Source organism: Arachis stenosperma, chromosome 4 (genome assembly GCF_014773155.1).
Source record: "Arachis stenosperma cultivar V10309 chromosome 4, arast.V10309.gnm1.PFL2, whole genome shotgun sequence".
In the NCBI taxonomy this organism is placed as follows: Eukaryota; Viridiplantae; Streptophyta; class Magnoliopsida; order Fabales; family Fabaceae; genus Arachis; species Arachis stenosperma.
Window position 1 is genome coordinate 6,404,874 of NC_080380.1, and position 20,771 is coordinate 6,425,644.

The 20,771-nt window shown below is 29.5% G+C and overlaps 2 protein-coding genes across 2 annotated transcripts; both read right to left on the reverse strand.

Moving 5' to 3' along the window:
- Positions 1–500: 500 nt before the first annotated feature.
- Positions 501–4,204, reverse strand: LOC130976794 (aspartic proteinase A1). Its single transcript, XM_057901720.1, is given in 15 exon segments — positions 501–1,041; positions 1,131–1,219; positions 1,311–1,430; positions 1,519–1,675; positions 1,765–1,829; positions 1,941–2,054; positions 2,166–2,230; positions 2,357–2,396; positions 2,499–2,667; positions 2,757–2,869; positions 2,998–3,092; positions 3,316–3,376; positions 3,467–3,602; positions 3,604–3,849; positions 4,188–4,204. Coding segments are annotated over 14 exon segments (1,548 nt in total). The 5' UTR covers positions 3,843–3,849; positions 4,188–4,204; the 3' UTR covers positions 501–956.
- A 7,086-nt stretch (positions 4,205–11,290) lies between these two features.
- LOC130973837 (probable WRKY transcription factor 31) lies at positions 11,291–13,853 on the reverse strand. The gene is made up of 5 exons (XM_057898515.1): positions 13,421–13,853; positions 13,215–13,322; positions 12,667–13,125; positions 12,459–12,572; positions 11,291–12,363 (listed from the first exon to the last, which is right to left on the reverse strand). Exons 1-5 carry the CDS (start codon positions 13,733–13,735, stop codon positions 11,629–11,631), a joined length of 1,731 nt encoding a protein of 576 aa, XP_057754498.1. The 5' UTR covers positions 13,736–13,853; the 3' UTR covers positions 11,291–11,628.
- Between the last annotated feature and the right edge of the window lie 6,918 nt (positions 13,854–20,771).

Sequence of the window (20,771 nt, forward strand, 5' to 3'; positions counted from 1 at the left end):
AGGGGTATGGTAACTTCTTAATTTAATAGATGTATTTTTTTATAAATTTAATTTTGATGTCGATATTTTACAGAATCATCTAATTATGAGTTTAACTTTTTTTAGACGATTAGTTATACTGTTAATATAAAAAATATTTATTTTTGCTGATGTGTTGCTATACTTTTATATTAACAATGTATCACAGTTGAATTTATTTTTTGTTAAAAAATATTAAGAGACTAACAATTTTAGGTTAAAAATTTAAAAAATTAGTTAATATTAATCTAAATGCAAAATAAATGTAAGAAAAAAATACTGATTATTTAATATTTTTCTCTTTTTTGTGAATTTATTATTGTTTTAGCATATTTTGATAATTAAATATTAAGATATGAATGCTACAAATAGTACTAGATACTTTTTTTTTCGTAACATACTCTTTCATATATTTTAATGCTTAGATTTATAATGTACTGTTCTTTATACGGGTCATTCTACCAGTAACATAGGAACCCTCATAAAAAATGAAAATCCAGATTCTTATTTATGTATAATAGATGTCCTAAAAGAAAAAGAAACTATTCGTAACAATTGATCTAAGCACTCATTGACATATTAGATGGACACTCCGATGCATTTCCCATATGCATAGTTTGAAGCATCTCATCTGACACATGACACATGCATATTGTGATCGAAACTAAAACAAGGAATAAAATAAGGAATCACAATAGCCATATCTACATCCTTAACCCCAGCAATCATATTGCATATAAATAAAAGCCTGGTGCGCCAACTATGGTCACAGCCCCAAGGATTCTCTGTTATATCCTAATCAATTAAAGGGGTGTGACTATATATATTTTTTATATATATATGCAAGGTACAATCTAGGTTCATTACGAAAAAGAAGATACTAGCAATAATGGCCTCCAATGAATTTCCATTATGCCATACATACACAAGAAGATTCTCTACGCAGCATGGGCAAACCCAACTCTACTTTTGCCATAATCAAAGACTGTGTGATAGCGTCCCATGAAGACATCTCCAAGGATCCTGCATTATCAAGAGATTTCATTAAGTAACAATCCAATCGTAGGAATCAAATCAAATGAATCAGAATCAAAAGAAATTCAATGTGGTACCAGAGAGGGCCACGTGGAGGAGGAACATCCAAAGCAGTAAAGCCACTGATGCATTGGGCTTGAGGACCTTCACCCACCTTGAGTATGTACTGAAGATAACAATTGCAAGAGTGGTTCAGAAAAACAGAACAATAGTGAAAAACTGAAAATGCAGATGATCAAGGTTTGAGGACACTATACATCCTGTGGGGAAAGGTCAAAAGTTTTTCCACCAATAGTGAAGGAGACAACAGGCATTGAAGAGATCTTTTCACAGTCAACAGATGATTGGCCCATTGGGCTAGGCAATTTCTCACAAAGCTGCAATATCATCATTCATGAGTAAGGCCAGAATGAAGAGGAGAAAGCGGCATATTTACATAGTAGCTAAAATTTAAGACTATCTCACCTGATTGACATAGTCTATGATCTTATCTTGTGTCTGATTCTGACTCAGTTGGTTCTGCATCCAAACAACAGCCATCTCACATGCAGAACAAGTAGCATCCCCGTATCCACCAGACAATTCTCTTTCTTTCCTGTCGACCACGCTCTCGATCCCCATACTGAAAGTATGTAAGATATTAAACATAATAATTTAAGCTTTCAAATTAGATAAGAAAAATCAAAGGTTTAACATATTTGCACTCCTAACCTAACACCATGACTTCCATCAAAGGTGCATAGTCCAATTTGAGAGCATATCTTCCTTGGATTTGCCTACAGGTTCAAGTGAAAACCATTAAAAATAAATCATTCTAAAAACGACTAAATCATTCATGGGCCATGACCATGAGAAACAAATTCACCAAGAATGAGTTAAGAACTTACTTCAACCAAGAGTAAGTTCAATATTGTTTGTCCGTAGTGTTCAACGACAGATTTGCATTGTTGGCTTACAACTCCAGATCCTCCAATTGCTTGATTTATTTGTGTGATTATAGCCTACAAGAACAAGAACAATTTTCAATTTGTAGAAGCTTTTTCATTTGGCAAAAAAATATGTATTATTCTTTGCTCCTTATGGAATCATAGCAAAAGGTGTTGTATTCATACTGTTGGACCAGCCAACAAAGAAGTCCCCGAGTCTGCAATTGCTGAGCAGCCCTTTGCACAATATCCTGGGTAACAAATAGCAATATGACAGGGTAAGCACCAATGAACAAACCATGAAAATTCTATCACGTTCAAGCTATCAAAAAAAACTATCGGGAATTTTGCTCTAATATGTTGTTGTCTATACATACCAGTGGGTTTGCTACCAATAAGAACATCTCCCATGTCAAACTGTACAGAAATTTTTCAATAAATAATTATATAACAAAGAGCAATAGAAAATTAACATATGCAGCATATAAGTATAATAAACAAATGTTTTAAATAACTAACCTGCCAATATCCCTTTTTTGTCACTGGCACATATGTATGTTCACCCTTAAAGTGAGAAGGATCAACACCACCAAACACAATCTCACCACCCTGAGCGTCATTTGGATTACGATTAAGCCAAAATGAAAATACTGGATCCTTAATAAGACCCTGCTCAATCATATTGTACCTGTGACAAGAAAGTGCCTCATAAATGACAGAGATTAAACAAAAATATTAGCAAAATATTTAATCAAAAGTTTAGATGTGGACAGATACCACAGTGGAACAGCTTTTCCAACTGCTATCTCTTGGAATCCAAGTCCAACCAAACCATCAAACTTAGCTGCTACAAATGTAACTCCAGGCTCTTTAGTTGCTTCAATGAATTCCTAATAGGACCAAAACATGATTTATGTCAATTGATTTATCATTATGAAAGAAGCCAATTTAACTGACACCCTCATCCTTTGAGGTGAAGGAAAAGATTAAATAAAAAGGGATTGACAATCAATTTTACCTGGTTCTTTACAGTTATGATACCAACTTTCACATCATCATAGCTAAAGAATCCAGAAATTGATCCAGTACCATATTGAATAGCAGCAGAAGTCCCTAAATAATATATAGAAAGGTAAATTATAAAGGAAAAATGAAAGGACACCATCTTGGTGTATGTGCAGTCTCCATCAACATTCAATTGTTTGTATTGATCAAGTAAAGTGCAGACAAAGTAAGAAAGGCCCCCAAACAACTCATAAAAAAATTATGAAGCAACATAAATCATGGAATTTATCATAAAGAAACTTCAAATCTCAATCAGAGCAAAGTAACAAACCATTTTCCTTATATGTACTTGATTCGCTAGACTTATACTTGTTATGTAGGTAGCAAGCAACCTGCACAATAATTGGAAATGTCTATGAACAAACCAAGCATAACGGGGAAACAATGATAAGATAACATGGTAAGCATCTAAGAAACCTCACCGAGAAGTAACATTTAGATGATGGAACCCACATATTAGAGCTACCAGTATCAAAAATAACAGTGAACTTCTGGGGAGGGGTTCCAATGCTTATTTCACCATAGTATTGAGCATCCAAGTAATTCTTCAACGCAACAATCGGCGTCCCCGGGAGCTCCAAGGTAGTATTGGAGTATCATCTTCTTAATGGTGGACCTCATGGACTCAACATCTGTGAAGCCAAGGCGTGCAGCCAAGCGGTCATGGCCATCCAGCTTATTAAACTTTTTGAGCCCAATCCTATGCAGCCCCTCACCACCGGCGGCAGAGGAAACCAGAGAAAACAACAGGGTTGACAGAACCAAACCCAGCATAACCATATTGGAGTTGTTTCCCATTTCAACCCTATTCATGATCCAAGTTCAGAAAATTCAATCAACAATGGAATAGTACAATTAATTTATTCATTCATACATAACTCTATCAACAATGTAACGCATGCCGTGAGTCCCTAACTTATTGTCATACGCGCATGTTTGCTATTTACTACTAACATTGATTAAATCAGCAGCATAAACCCCCAAAACTAGCAAATACAATAATAACGATGCATGCAATGGGAAACAGAACTAACAAATGTGTGTTAATATAAAATCAACATAATTGATTCCAGAGAGATAAGAATGAATGTAACTGCAATAATGTAAGAACGCAAAAAGGAGAATAACGAAGGAGTTACGTACCAATGAAGAGAGGAAGAAAGGAATGAACGAATGAATGAAGAGCAAGAGCGGATGAAGTATTTAAAGAAGAGAAAAAGGAAGTGAGGTTGGGGTGGCACAGTTCGTGTGAGGAGTGGGGCCAGCTCAGGTCAGCTAATAATCTCAACCGTTACACTTTATTGAGTGAATCAGGGCCGTTGATCGCAATGGGAACGGTAGAGTTTTGGCGTGACGCGTTGGGGATCCATAACTGAATTTCGTTTGCGACTTACGTGCCCTTAAAGTCGAATGTGAATCTACTCGCCACCCCCTTTCTTTCTTTCCTTCACACCTCATACTTCTTTTTTTTTTTTTTTCCTTTTTTAAGTAAATAACCATTCACCATTTCTATTTATTTATTGATTTATATCTATATCTGTATCTATTCTGTACTTGCCATTTTACTTTTTATTTCATTTTATTGTGTATAAACATTTGACATCTTTTGGGTTTGTGTTCTAATTTAGAAACTTAGATATATTTAGTTTTGTTTTTCATATGTATGATTTATATGGTTAACTGACAATATCGTATCATATCATATGTAGTGTAACGTGTTTTTATATATATTGTTACTCAGTTATCTACTAGCATGTAATGTGATAAATTTAATCCCTTTTGAGTTATTATTTCAAATTCAATCCAACTCAATTTAATTTTTATTTTATTTATTTATTATTCCAATCTAAACGAATATAAAATATTATGTTCATATAAAAAATTAGTTATTAAATTAATTATTATATATTTATTATTTTATTTATTTTTAATATATATTTTATATTTTAATATAAATTTAATATATATTTAATTTAATAATTAATTTTATATAAATAATTTAACATATTATATTAAATTATTATATAATAATTTTTAATTGTTAAATTCACATTAATACACCTGCGCGCATACGCCAACTTCAACATTTAATTTTAAAATTTTGCATTCATCCCATCGAATCGCTTAGAGAAAGACATGTTCAACGTTATTTCTTTAGCGATATACACGTTATATATGATGATGATTAATGGTTAATGATGATAATGATAAGTAATGTTAGTAACTGATAATTCATAAATCAGAAAATATTCCATAAGAAGAATGAAATAAAGAAAAAAAAAAAGAGGATAAATATTTGCGTGATAATGTCAAACATATTCAGCGTGATGTAGATTTAAAAGGGGGTTCTATATATAATCAAAAGGCATAAATTTTGTTAAAATATTATTTTATCCGGCCTCAATTAATAATATATTATTTTAATGTTATTTTTTAGATAATTTTGTAGTTATATTAATAAACACTTTAAATACTATGATCACTATCATACTGAAAAATAGTTCAACCATTAAGTCTACAAGTTTTGTCCTAACAAGCTAAGTAACAACGAACATATTATAAAACTAATAAGAAAAGAATTTGCATGCAAGCACCACGCTCATTTTTTTTATTGAAATTAATTAAACAAAAAAAATAAAAAAATAAGGAATTGCTTAAATAACAGTTCTGTTTAAGACTATTTTTAATTCGTCCTAAAGTGAAAGAAGCTCCACATGCAAAAGTTGTAACTTCATCGCTATCTTTGCCATAATATCTGCCACCGTGTTTTTGCATCTCTCATAATCAAACGAAAGTCAACACGCCAATTCCAATGCATGATATCTCTTATTTTGAGCACCAATAGATCAATAAACCCAAAACCATCTTGAGTAACAAAATTAAATGCTTCCACACAATCCGTCTCACAAATAACATCCTGTTAACCCACATCCCAAGCTAATAGATATCCTCTTCAAATAGCAAATAATTTTTTTGAAGAATACTATTACTCTCAATCATTCCCAAATACCCCATTTGCCAACTTCCATTACAATCTCTAATAACACAAGCAAAACTAACACTATCACCCGAACCAGAATAACTAGCATCACAATTAATCTTAAAAGTACCAATAGATGGAAATTCTAAAAACCATTTAGAGTAGAGAGAAGGAACATACGTTGTAATTCAAAAATATTCCTAACCTCTTTTTCTAAAGTTAATGCCAAACAAATTACTTTTATGTTTACTAAATATTATTGATTTGTTTTTAAAATAATATTTAATTATTTTATTGAATTTTATAATTTCACCAAATAAACTTTTAATTAAGTTCTTTTATTTAAAAGTTTATAATTATTCTTTAGTCTAATTAGATAAAAAATTTTTAATTAAGTCTCTACTGCTAAACGTCTTTGTTAAACGATACAAAATATTATTGAAATATTTGTTTTTATGTTTGATATAGGATAATTTTGTAATATTATATAAGCAAACATAATATTATATAATTATGCATTTTTTAAAGATGACTACTAATAAGGAGCTAATTTAAAAAAAAATATAGTATATAAAAATTTAACTACTTTTAAATTATAAAAATTTAATTAAAAATTTGATAAAACTATATGGAATAACAAATTAAAGTAATTAAACTTTTTTAAAATATAAACGTGTTGAATCTGATCCTGTTCTTTTCTTTTAATTTCCAGAATTTTATTATATACTTCTTTGACGGTAATAGCTTTTATTAGAAGATCATACGAAGAAGATAAGAATAAATTATAAAGTTCCAAATTATATGGGTATGTAGTAATTAGTAACCATAATGGATATATACTAGTAGAAGTGTAGAAGTGTAGAAGGGAGCTTGAAGAAAAAGGAGTGGGCAACAAGGGAAAACAAAAGCAAATTATTTTAAATAAATAAATAAGAAGCTTGGAGTGTAGAAGGGGGATGGAGGAAGACATTGTCCAGAAGCAAAGGCAATGTCACAAGTCACAACATATATATGTATGTAAAGATAAACTGGATTTGGATAGAAAAGGAAAGAGGGTAGCCCTAGTGAGGAGTGCTATGCAAGTGCAAGTAACTGAAGTAAGCAATGCAAACTCAATCAATACATATGATTTGGTAGTTGCCGCTAAATATAATAGAACATGGATGATCAAACAAAACATAGCATTGATGGCATGCTTATTCCACCCTTATTTTCCATAAAAATCCAATCAAAACCACCGTGGATATTATTATTATTATTATTAGTATTTGCTCAAGCGTATGGGCATCAAAAAGGGATAGATGTATCTCAATAAGTCTTCGACCATATTGATGCCTATTTTTATCATTATATACCGAAAAGCTTCATTGAATTAATCACATAAACCCAATCAGTATATGTCTATCTACAATGCCTTTTCCATTTTTTCCTTCAAATGTGGTAGCACTTACACCAAACTCACGTTTTCTCATCGTATGATAATATTTTGGATGAGTAGGAGCCCCAAAATCATTTATGATTATCACATGCAGTAGCTAAACTTTCAATTTAATTATTTAATTTTTTTGTACGCTTTTTAATAAGTTAATTAATTTCTTCAAAAAAAATAATTTTACGATTTGAATCGTATTATAATTTTATGTTCTATATGTTTTATTATTTTTCTTTTGATTTTACGTAAAATCTTAATTTTTTCTATCATAATTAGTAATAATTGAAACAAAATTGCGTCATCCTCAGGTTTGAAATTAGATATTAAAAAATAGTGATAAAATATTTCATTTAAATAATAATTAACTATAGTTTTTCTTTTTGTGGGTTGGGGTGGGAGAGAAACATGTATAGGCCCTATTTGTTGTTTTTGGTACAGTGAAAGGCTTTTTTTTTGGACGTTATGAAAGGCTTTCTAACCTATGTCATTGTTAAATAGTTTAGGCATGTTGAGATGTGACTGTGAAGCCCAAAGCATCCTCGTTTTTGGATTTGTATATGGGCTGGCCCAGTAGATGACTATATTACAATTAAAGCATAGGCCAGGATCATGATCCCAAAAATGGCATAGACCGGGGCCAAAAATTTTTTTAAAGGCATGGGCATGCTTGTAATGATGCTATATGATTTTATTGCAAGGATGTATCTAATTTGTGCCCAAGAGCACTGATATAGTTTTAAGAGTTTATCACTAAAATGTAATAAATTTAAGTATCTAATGTAAGTAAAGTAAAAAATATATATCTATAATGTCAGTTGAAAAAAAAAACATATTTTACTTTTTAATTTCATTAAAAGATGTATTTGAACAAAACATTTATCTAGATACATCAATCTTTTTTGTTGATAAAGGATATATTTATTTAATAAAAAAATATAGTAGCACAATTTGCCGATTCACCATAAATACTTGTATTTTCTTTTCCCTTCGGAATAAATAAATCATAATATAGATCCCGCTAAGGCACTACGTACCCAATTTGATTCGAAAATCGACGGATAAAATCGGGTGAATTCTATGGTGTAGAAATACATTTTTTTCTACACATGAGGAAACTAACGTGGCATAAGTTTAGGAGTGATACCTATCTCTTGCTATTATTGCTTTGATCAGATGTGTCAAGATAAATACATCAAAATTCAAATTTTGTCTTTTTTAATTAAACATTAATACTAATAAAACTTTAATTACAGATATATTTTTGTTGTATTAGATCAAAAAAATTGGACAAAAAAAATAATAATTTTTGGACTGTAATGAATTACTATTAAAAAATATATTTTATATATTTATTTTATCAATAAATTTATTAGTTTTTATTAAATATTTAAGTATGCATAAATAATATTAAATACTACAAACAATAAAGTCACCAAAAAATACTACAAACAATAAATATTAAAAAAATAAACATTCAAATTCAAAATTTAATCTCTAAATTATTGTGTATAATATTAAATTTTTCTTACATTTTGTATAAAAATTAACAAGTGTTATTTTTATTTTGTGAGAGTACCTTTAAAAAAAATTTGTCAATAATACTAAATTTTTCTTACATTTTTTTTAGTCCATGAATTATTTATTTTTAAAATTAATTTATAATATTTCGATTTATAATAAGAATGATAATTTTTAGAATTACAATAACAACAAAGTTAAATTTAAAAAGATGAGTGATATGTTTTAATTTAGTATAAATGTAATCACAATTAAGAGAGTCTTATTGTATTTTAAAAATTAAAAAATAAATAAAGTTCATCAATTGGAGGGTGGATTTTTTGTATTTTAAAAATTTTAAAAATTAAAATTCATAAATTGAAAGATTAGATTTGTGTAAGTTTACAAATCAGAAGTTCCATTTTGTGTTTTAAATTTCAAAAATTAAACTTTCCAAATTAAAATGTTAGATTGTGATATCCATATAAAAAAACACACCAAATTTCATAAGTTATTGAAAAAATACTATTATGAATTCAATATCAAAATTAAAAGTGTTTATGAATTAGCTAAAAAAATTCTTTAATCCATGAATTATTTATTTTAAATTAATTTATAAATTTTGATTTATAGTATGATGATAATTTTTAAAATTACAAATGTAACAACAAAGTTAAATTTAAAAAGATGAGTGAAAAAAATTTAAAAAACAAAACTGGAGTCTGAAACAACTCAAATTATTTGGTACGTATGATATATTTAAAATGTTCAATATTTAAAATTATTTATAGCATGAATTTTATTTAGGTTCAAGTTTTGCATATAAATATTTTTCATCTTTTTAAATTTAACTTTATTGTTATATTTGTAATTCTAAATAAATTATCGTTATTATAAATCAAAATATTATAAATTAATTTAAAAAAATAAATTCATGGACTAAAGAAAAATGTAAGAAAATTAGTATTATTGACAAATTTTTTTTAAAGGTACTCTCACAAAATAAAATAATACTTGTTAATTTTTATACAAAATGTAAGAAAAATTTAATATTATACACAATAATTTAGAGATTAAATTTTGAATTTAAATGTTTATTTTTTAATATTTATTGTTTGTAGTATTTTTTGTGACTTTATTGTTTGTAGTATTAATATATTTGCATACTTAAATTTAATAAAAACTAATGAATTTTATTGATAAAATAAATATAATAAAATATATTTCTTTAATAGTAATCCATTACAGTCCAAATATTATTGTTTTTTTTGCCCAATTTTTTTGATCCAATACAACAAAAATAAATCTGTAATTAAAGTTTATTAGTATTAATGTTTAATTGAAAAAGACAAAATCTAAATTTTGATGTATTTATCTTGTCACATCTGATCAAAGCAATAATAGCAAAAGATAGGTGTCACTCCTAAACCTATGCCACGTTAGTTTCCTCATGTGTAGAAAAAAATTTATTTCTACACCATAGAATTCACCATAAAATCGGATTAAAAATTTGAGTATGATTTTCATGATAAACTTACTAAAATCCAATCCGTTACATGTATGCCTTGTCCAAAATGAGTGTGTTTCTATGCCCCCTTATTCACAAGGAACATGAATAATTGAATGTTTCCTTCCCACTTCGCCCAATGGCCTATTGTATATTGGTTTTGGATAGAGTCAAAAGAAAGCGCCAATGAAGACCCATTTGTACGGTGGATGAGGTACGGTGCGACCCCCTTTGCATGCACCCCAAGGTAACATGTCTTCCTAAATACCCTCCCACGATTGGTCCAATCTCATTTTAAAAGTGTGGCCACTAACGTGAACGCGACGCCTTCTCCGCACCATAAGTCAAATTTTGTATGCTTCCTTCTCCAATCAAAATCCACCACCCCCTAATTAAGTTGACCTTATTCTTAACTTAATTAATACAACTAATATTGGTACTAATCACTCCCTTAATTACTACTAAACTACAAGTACGTATCCCAAGAACACACGAAGCTGCTAAGAAACTCACTAGCCTTCTCCCTAGCTACCCTACCCTTCGCTAAGTCCACCTTTGGATTACTACTTCCTACCACTCAATTACGTGTCAATATCAAATAGCAGTGGCCGTATTAATTGACCTAATTATTAGAAAATTCCCAATTTTATTTGCAAACGCGCATTTTTCATTCGCTAGCTCAAGCTGTATCTGACCATCTTCTCCCCTTTTTAAAAGAAAATTCCTTTTCTTTTTTGTTGTTTAGGCAATTGGTCACATCTAAGTTGTTTTCCATATTTGTCACCAAGGATCAAGGCCGATATAAGAAAATAGCTAGAGGAAGATGACACTAACGAAGCAAAATTAAATAAACTAATAAATAAAAGAAAGATAATACATATTCTTTTTTTTTTTTCGTTTCGAGCCTTATGTCTATTTACTCTGAATATTTTGAATATAATACAAAATTATTCAAAGTTGAAAGATAAAACAAAAGAATGAAGCTTTTTTTTTCCTTATCCCCAGCCCATGATGATACACCTAGCTAATCCGTCCCTAATACATGGACAAAAAAGTATATGAACATAAATTTATAACTTCATTTCCCCTTTCCCCATGTACATAAAAAGAGAAAATTATACAGTAATTAACAAAAAGAACCAAAGAACACAAAGGGATTTAGTTTAATTTAATTCCCCGAAAAGCTGCTAATTGTTGTCCTGTTGCTCATACTAGGATTGCTGCCGCTGTTGTTGTTGTTACCGTCTCCAGTGCTGTTTGGTTGATTATTATTATTGTTACCTCCGATGATGGAGGAGATGGCGGCTGCGATAGCGGCAGTGAAGTTAGGATCGGTGGTGATGGCTGCGGTGACGGAATCAGCCAGGGATGGCGGCTGTTGCTGTGGTTGGTTGTGGTGCAAAGGCGGCCTTGAAGCTTGGATTCCCAATTGGGAAGAGGCAGCAACTTGTTGAGACAATTGAAGACCGGAGAATTTTGATTGATTATATAGGGCTTGAGTCCCAAAGTTCTGGGGGTGGCCTTGGAAATTGGGTAGCTGGAACAAAGGGACAGCATTAAGAGGATGATGATGCCTGATTGGAGGAGTGGAAGTATTATTAGTATTATTTGATGATGATGGGTTTTGTGTGAGGTCCAATGTGACAGTTGGGAATGGTGCTGAAGCTGAGAGTGTTGCCATGCTTGAAGAAGTAGAAGAAGTAGAGCACGATGGAAAAATAGCTCTTGCTAGGAGGTTTGGGTTCATGATTCCATCTGCACTTGACATGGAACCTGATAGTAACATGGTGGCAGCTGCTGTGGTGGTTGATGCCATGGCCATGGCTGCCGGTGGTAGCGGATGGCTGTGTGTTCCTTCATATGTAGTTACCAAAATAGTTCTGTCCTCAGCACAACGTTGAACCTATATGGGGAAGATTATTATTATTATTATTAATTACATTATGGGGAATAATGAAATCGTAATTAATGGATTGATTATGTTAATTAGGAACTGACTTGTTTGCGAACTGGGCAACCAACTGCCATAGTGCATCTGTAATAAGCTCGAGGACATGGATTTCCCTTTGCCATTTTTTGTCCATATTTTCTCCACTGGCATCCATCACTGATCTGAAATTATACAGAGATTAATTAAGTTGAGTCAGATAAGTTAGTTAATTGGTTGTTCCATATGAAGAAGAGAGAGAGAGAGAGAGAGAGATACCATGGGAGCTTCTGAGCGGGCACGGACTGAGACACGGGCTTTTCTCATGGTGGCTTCAGAAGAGGATTGGTCCATGGTGGGGTTGGGTTTTTGGAGTTTGTTGGGAGCGGGACCCCAAGCTTGTGATTGTGAATCTGGACTGTCTTCTCTCTCGTTCTTTCCATTGCTATTATTCCTGATTCCAACTTGGGCATGAGGTGTGCTGGATCGTGTTCTTTCATCAGAAGAAGAATCTGATGCTTGATCGTTTCCTACATCAAGCAACTGTCTGGCTTCCCCTCCCACTACTACTTTTCCTTCAACAACCTCATCATCTACTTGTTCTTGTTGCTGCTGTTGCAGTAATGTAACAAGATGCATTTGCAAGGCCGTGTAGTTACCGCTCACGTGGCTCAGCATCTCTTTCAGCTTATGGTTCTCGGCATTCATGCGTTCAAGCTCCACTTGCAACATCGCTAGCTGATCATCATAATCAAATTAAATATCATTCTCAATTCACAATTATCAATTATCTTGCTAATTACTAATTAGTAGCAACAGGTACGTACCTCAATTGCCTTGGCTTTCTTATCTTCACCATCTGATGATACTACTCCACCATCATCCACCGTAGATTCATCGCTTCCAGTGTTGGCAGTAAGCAGTTGCAAACCCGTCTGAGATCATATAATTAACACACAATTGTTATTACCACATAATTAATTATCTTAATTAAATGAGAAAAAAGAAAAAACTATGTTAATTAATTAATTACATAAACTTTGGTGGACGAAGGTATATCATCATGGTGGGGAATCTCCTTCTTGACGGAGATGTTGGGCTTAACATGCTGCTGCTCTTGTGCCTTGTTCCTGTTATCGGAGAAGAAGTCAACAACCACCTTGCGGTTACTGTCATCGTTGTTATGATCATCGGCGGGGCGAGTAAGGTTGACGGGGAATCCCAACAGCGGAAACATCTTATTCTTATGTGAAGAAGAAGAAGCAGCAGCAGCAGCGGAAGAAGAATGAAAGAATGGGATGGTTGGAGAGGAACAAGTTTCAAGGGTGAGACCCCATCCCTTGTCCATATAATTATAACAAGAATAGAAAGACAGAGAGATATAGAATTGAAAGAGAAGGTTGAGTTGAGAGTTGAGAGAGAGAGAGAGATTTTTGTAAAGTGTGTGAAGTCTTTTCCCAGTGCTATGGGATGGGGTATATAAAAGAAAAGGGTAAGGGGTTGGGGTTGGGGAGCGTAAACCAAGTGAGAAATTCAGAATTCTATTTCTATGGGATTTGATTCATCTTTTTCCCAATCCCAACATGTTGCGTCAGATGGTGCGTCACCGTGGAAAATGTCCGTATCCACCTACTCAAATTACAATTACGCCCACCGTTTTTCTCTATCATTACTCTATTACCCTATCCATGCAATTGTTAATTAGTATTTATTTATCATATGCATAAAATAAAGTCTAGGGATTATAATGTATCTCCCTATATTTCCAAATATAAATCAATATTAGTAAATAAAATTAATAAGAAATAAAAACAGTATTGTAGCAGGGGTTATTGGATTTTGAGGCAATGAATTTCCGGTCAATGAGGGGAAGGCAATGAAATGATAAAAATGGGCACCCGACCATGACCACAATATACAGTATACAGTGCTTTTTTCCATTTTCTTTTTTATTTTCTGAAGGAAAAGAAAAAGAGATGGAGAAGCATAGACGTGGGGGATGTTTCGTCTATGTTTCGTGAAGAAAGGGTTTGACTAACTTAACTCATTTCATAATGGAAGAAAGATATGCAGCTGCCACCGCCCCCGGTATCACACGCCCATATCCACGTGATCAAATGAACCCTTTCCCACCCTCCCCCGGCCCCTCTTAATTACCTTCCTCTCTTCACTTTAATTACCATCCATTTATATCTTACTCAGAAGTATAGATGCAGTTTAGATAATGATGTTTGTGTTATCTTTAGTAATATTCTTTTTTAATGTTGTATACATTATGACACTCATATAGTATATAAATTTTAGAAATTAATTGAATTTAATTTATTTTAAAAATTAATTTTAGAAATAAGTATTGCATGTCTCATACGTATAAAAAAAATTATAAAATTTAGACTTATAACATAGGATTTAAGAATTGTTTGATTTTTATTCTTAGACAACGTGATCTTTTATAATTATTTAATAATACAAAAATTCAGCAAATAATGCATCATGTAACAGTGTGAATTACTACAAATAGTGTGTTTAATAGTCCTACAAAATATGATGGGCATATACAACTTTATTTTGTGCTTTTTTTTTAATATAATATTAAAAGACACACAAAATACAAAGTCAAGAAAAGAAGAGAGATTGAAGAGAAGAAAGCTAAAAAAAAAGACAAGTCAACGAATTTGACGGCCATGGGTGTGTGTGTCTTGTGAATGATCACGATCATGTGGGTGGTGCGTGGGATGACCGAAGACTGGGTGGCCAAGTAACTTAGTCTCTGCATGGGCCCCACTACTTTTCATCTATTCAATTTAGATCCACGCTTCTCCCGGGAACCTTGTTGACTTGACCCTTTATTTTGTGGGGCCCTTTCACCTGCTCACAGTTTCTTATTACTGCTATTTTCTCCTTTAAATCACTCCTTGCTTCCACATTATTCTTATGATCTCATGACATTACTAATTTATTATTAGTAGTATCTAAATCACTGGTATGGTTCATGAATGGCCTTTAATGAAAAAAGTTGCATTCAGCTGTGGGATATATGGGCAGCAGAAACAATTGTTTCATTCAATCAAGAAATATATTATTATATATATTAATATTTAATTAAGTATGATTTAATAGGCCAAATTTCTTTTAAAATAATATAGTATATATAAAAATCAACCAGTCACTTTTTGCTCATATAGATGAATGAATGCAAGTATATAAAAAATTATTAGGAGATCGATATTTTTGGTTAATTTTAGTTAATATTTTAGATCAAATATTTCATTTTTTATACTATTAAGATTTGTAATTTTGAATTAAGAATTATATTTAATATTTAAAATTTTAAATTGATCAAATATTTACTAAAACTAATAAATTTATGAGTATATATACCCAAATAATTTTTTAACAAATTTTATATTGGATGTTTTGGTCTTTAAAAAAATTTTATTATATAAATATTCTTAAATTTTACAAAAATAAAATATATAAATTATTTTATTATATTTTAAAAAATTTATTTATTCAAATAAAAATAATAAATTTGACTAAAAAAATATTTATTTTATTTTTGTAAAATTAAAAGATTTCAATGTAATAATATTTTTGGAAGACGAAAACGTTTGATACAAAATTCTTCGAGAACCTATTTAAATATATATAAAAAAATGATCTTATATATTAGACTAATAACTACATAAAATGAAATTTCTATCACTATTATTTCAAAAGAACCAATAGTAAAGCATACTCGTAAATCTCTCATTATTATTCTATGACTTTCTAATATTATATAAATATTATTGGTCAGAAAACTGGTCGCTGTCTTTGCCAACGGGTCTATGGGGTAATTTGTGAGAGTCTTCTGCCAACTACCACAGCCTCACAATGATGAATAATCATATGCCAATTTTTCGTTTGCCTTAGCTTCTTGACACGAACTTTTTATTTTTAATATTGAAGTGGTAGTGTTATTTTTTTAAAATGTGAATTATTGGGATGTTATACTCAAATATAAAATCGTAATTAGAGAAATAGAAATTGAACTATTTAATTTATTAGATGTACAAAAATCGGACTGTCCAATTTCTAGAGTTATACAAATCGAATCGTATGATTTGTAGATGTACAAAAATTAGACCGTCCGATTTATGAGAGGTACACAAATCAGACCGTCTGATTTGTGTTAAAAAATTAAAAAATTTAAAATACAGAAATTAGACTCTCCAATTTGTATATTTTTTACAATTTTAAAAAATACCAAAAATTACAATATTAAAATATCTCATCATTTCTCTACTTCTATAACAAAAAAAATTAGCCTCTTTGACGCAACAAAATAAAAAAGGGTATATTCCTTTCAAAATTTTGCATATAAAATAAAAACATAGCAATTTGTTCAAGTAAGATTATTTGGATCGGGATCGGTAGCTACTACACTCAGCCAGCTCTTATATATGCGATTGCTCTATGGATTTAGTTAACATCTATTTTAAGAATAAAAATAAAAATTGTTTTCAGCAGAATATTTTAAATATTTGATTTTAATAAATACATAATAATTAAATTAAAAACTAAAATTTACACATTTTTATAATACTTTTTATTAATAATTTTAATATATATTCTAAAAATAGATATTAATTATTTTTTTATTCTATTTTTTATGAGAATACATTTGTTTTTTATTTACATTGTGATTATTAGTGGTTTTAGGGATTTTGAGATCAATTGTGTCAGAATTCCTTGATTAGTTTTGATCAATTGATTTTTTTAAGAAATAAAAACTCAGATATCATTAATTTTATGTAAATTTAATAATTAATAATTATTAAATAATAATTAAATTATTATTTAATAATTATTAATTATTAAATTTACATAAAGTTAATTATACATTTTTTTTCTTCTGAAAACCCTACATATATACCTGCTATTACTCTGCAACGACGACATCGCAAAACTAAAACAGCTAATTATTATTAAATATGACGGCAAAAAGACCATATAATATCTCTAATTAGTAAAAGAGGATTGGCACCGGGTAAATAATGGACTTAACAGCGGTTCCAATAGGCGATTACATTGCTGAAAATTTCATATCACGTCAAATTTCTTCAACTATCGTCATAACCATCTACGGTATACAAGTTGATTAATTCATATATATACAACGTATTAATTATTACTTTCCTCTATCTATATCTAATTCCTATCTAAATAAGTGTGCTTTTCGCTTAACCCAGTGATCAACTTACATTTGATGCGTTTTAGCTTTTGTTTTTGTTTTTGTTTTTGTTTTTAATACCTGGTGAAGTCTACGATGATGATCATTAGAGTGATTATAGTAGTTATATATAACTTTGACAATATTTTAAAATTAAGTATTATTAAGGTTATATTTTTCTATTATTTGAGAATATTTTTTTAAAACTAAAAAAGTATTTTTAAATAATTAAAAAATATTATTTTAATTTTAATAATATTATTTAATTAAGTGCTTGTCAAAGTTACACACATTAACAGATCCCAAAAATTTTGATAATAGAAATAAAGTATATATAATATGACAATAATTTTTATAAAAAAATCGTAAAAAATTAACTATTAAGTTATTTATTATGTATTTGTGTATAAATATATAGGTTATTTAATTTATTCTTAATATATATTTTGTATTTTAATGTGATTTAATTTTAATGGTATAAAATAATTTTACATGTACATCTAATTACATAATGTCACATCAATAAAAATAATTATTTTTTATTGACGGTATGAATTGTCATCTAAAAAAACGAATGCAATTATACAACTGTGTAAAGTACTTTACACTGTCAGTACATCAAAATTAAACTTATTTAATATATATTTTTATGAATGATTATTTTTTATGTACACGTAGCATAACTATTATTATAACAATAACAACAACAACAACAACAACAATAATAATAATAATAATAATAATAATAATAATATTATTATTATTATTATTATTATTATTATTATTGTAAAATATGATTAATCTTCAAAATGTCTAATTATCAAATTAAAATACTAAAAATACTAATTTAAATAATAACATCTAATTTAAAATTTTATTTTTTTATGTTCCATATTTTAAAAAGATTGAATAATCTTTTAATAATATAATCGACGTATCTTTCTTTGCATGTATGTGGCTAAATGAATATTTAAAAATTCACATCCTGTATAATTAACTCAGTACAAAAAAAATATCAAGTATCGTCGAATTTACTGTTAGAATTATTGTCGGAATAAATCCGACAAAATAAATTTCGCCGGTAAATATTTACTGGCGGATTTTTTTGTCCGTCGCTAATTATTGTTAAAAAATTTTCGCTGATAATTTTTACTGTTGAATTTTTTTCCCGTAAACCTGACAATAATATATTATTAATTAATAATTAAATTAATAACTACTGGCTTATTTAATCGACAGTAAATTTAAATTTAAATTTTTTTAAAATTTGTTTAAAAATTCATATATAATTTTAAATATTTAAATTTAATAATTTTTAAACTAATAAATAAGAAAATATAATACTAATTAACTCAGAAAATAATTAACTCAGATAATAATAAACTTAAAAAATTAACAACAATAAATAATAAGTCAAAAATTAACTTAGAAAATAAATAAGTTCATATTGATTTAGACAATTAACAATAATAAATTAATTAGTTCAGAAAAAAATTAACTCAAACAACACCAAAACAGAAATTAGAACAATGCAGTTGAGAATTTTACACTTGCAAAATAATAAACAAAAATTAGAACAATAAACAGGAATTAGAATAATAAACACAAAAATATCAAAATAAAATTCAAAACCAAAATCATAAACAAAATTTCAAACGTAGAATTATTAAAATAGAAATTAAAAAAATTCTAAATCAAAACAAAATTAAAAAACCTAAATTTAAACTAATACATGAACTAAATATGAAAAACAGTTAAATTTCAAATACAAACATCTAAGTTGTAAATTTTCTAATACATAATAAATTAAAATTAGATCAATTAGGGTTTAGGGTTTAACTATGCAAAACTAATTGGTGAGTTACTTGGAGACAGTGACGATGCAGAAGACTTTTCTAGCGTGGTAGCAGCACAGACGAAGTAGCGGCAGCAATGATCAACCGGTAGGGTTGCATTATAGTTTTTTTAAATAAATTAAAAAGATAGTAGGAATAAGGAGAATGACAACATGCCTAGAGGGAGGAAGGAGGCAGCTCGGACAACACAGGGAGCAGTGCCGACAACGATGGCAGTAATAGCGAGAGCGACGAAACGGCGGCGATTGAGCGATCAACGCGGTGCGATGAGTCTACGTAGATCAACGCGGTGCGATGAGTCTACGTAGTCTTTGAACGTTGTTGGTAGTGGCTAACGCTTGTAGAGGGTTGCAGGAGCTAATTTGTGAAGGAGAGAAAAAGAGAGAAAGGAGAAGGGTAGAGGGAGATAGAAGGGACAAGGTTCGTGATTCGAATTTCGGGGCAAGATTACCGTCGGATTTACTGGTGGACAAATCCAACGGTAACGTTTTTGCGAATGACCAAAACGTAGCGTTCCGCTAATTTGGATCGGTAAATCCGATGATAATAATCGCGTCAATTTTTTTCCCTCCAATTATTACTGGCGAATTTATCGTCAGAAAATCAAATCCAACGGTAATTTTTTTATCTAATGAATTTATTGTCAAATCCGCTAATAAACTCGCTGCTAATGTCCGATGCGAAATTCGAAAGTATTCAGCGTTTTTCTTGTAGTAACTCTTGATGATATTCATAATTTAAAAATTTTTTTTAATTAATATAGTTGTTACAGAAAAAATTAAAACTAACTTTAAAAGAAAAAACATCAATGGATTAATATTATTTTTTTAAATTGATTTCTAAAGAGAACATTAATTTTATTTAAATTTAAAAAATATCATTATAATACACCTTTAATATAAAGTTTTCAAATTGAATATCAAATTTCAAAAGTGGAATAAAATATTATTCTGGGATTAAAATTAATAATTTAATAAGAACAAATAAATGTTATTATCATATACTACTAAAAATTTTTTCAATTGTAGTAAGGTGCTTTTCCCACACTAATGCAAGTATAAGCATCCTGGTCATAAAGTAACTATAACTACCAACTTATTATATAAGTAAATGGTTAAATTAGTCTTTGAAAAATTATTCTTTTCTCAAATTGGTCATCAAAAATTTTTTTTAATCAAATTTGTTCCTTAAAATTTTAAATTAGTCATATTAGTCTTTTCGTCACTTTCATTGCTAACGGCGTCAAAATTTATTGATGTGATACATTAATCATAACACACAGTAGTTCTAATTGACTATTAACATGATTAGTT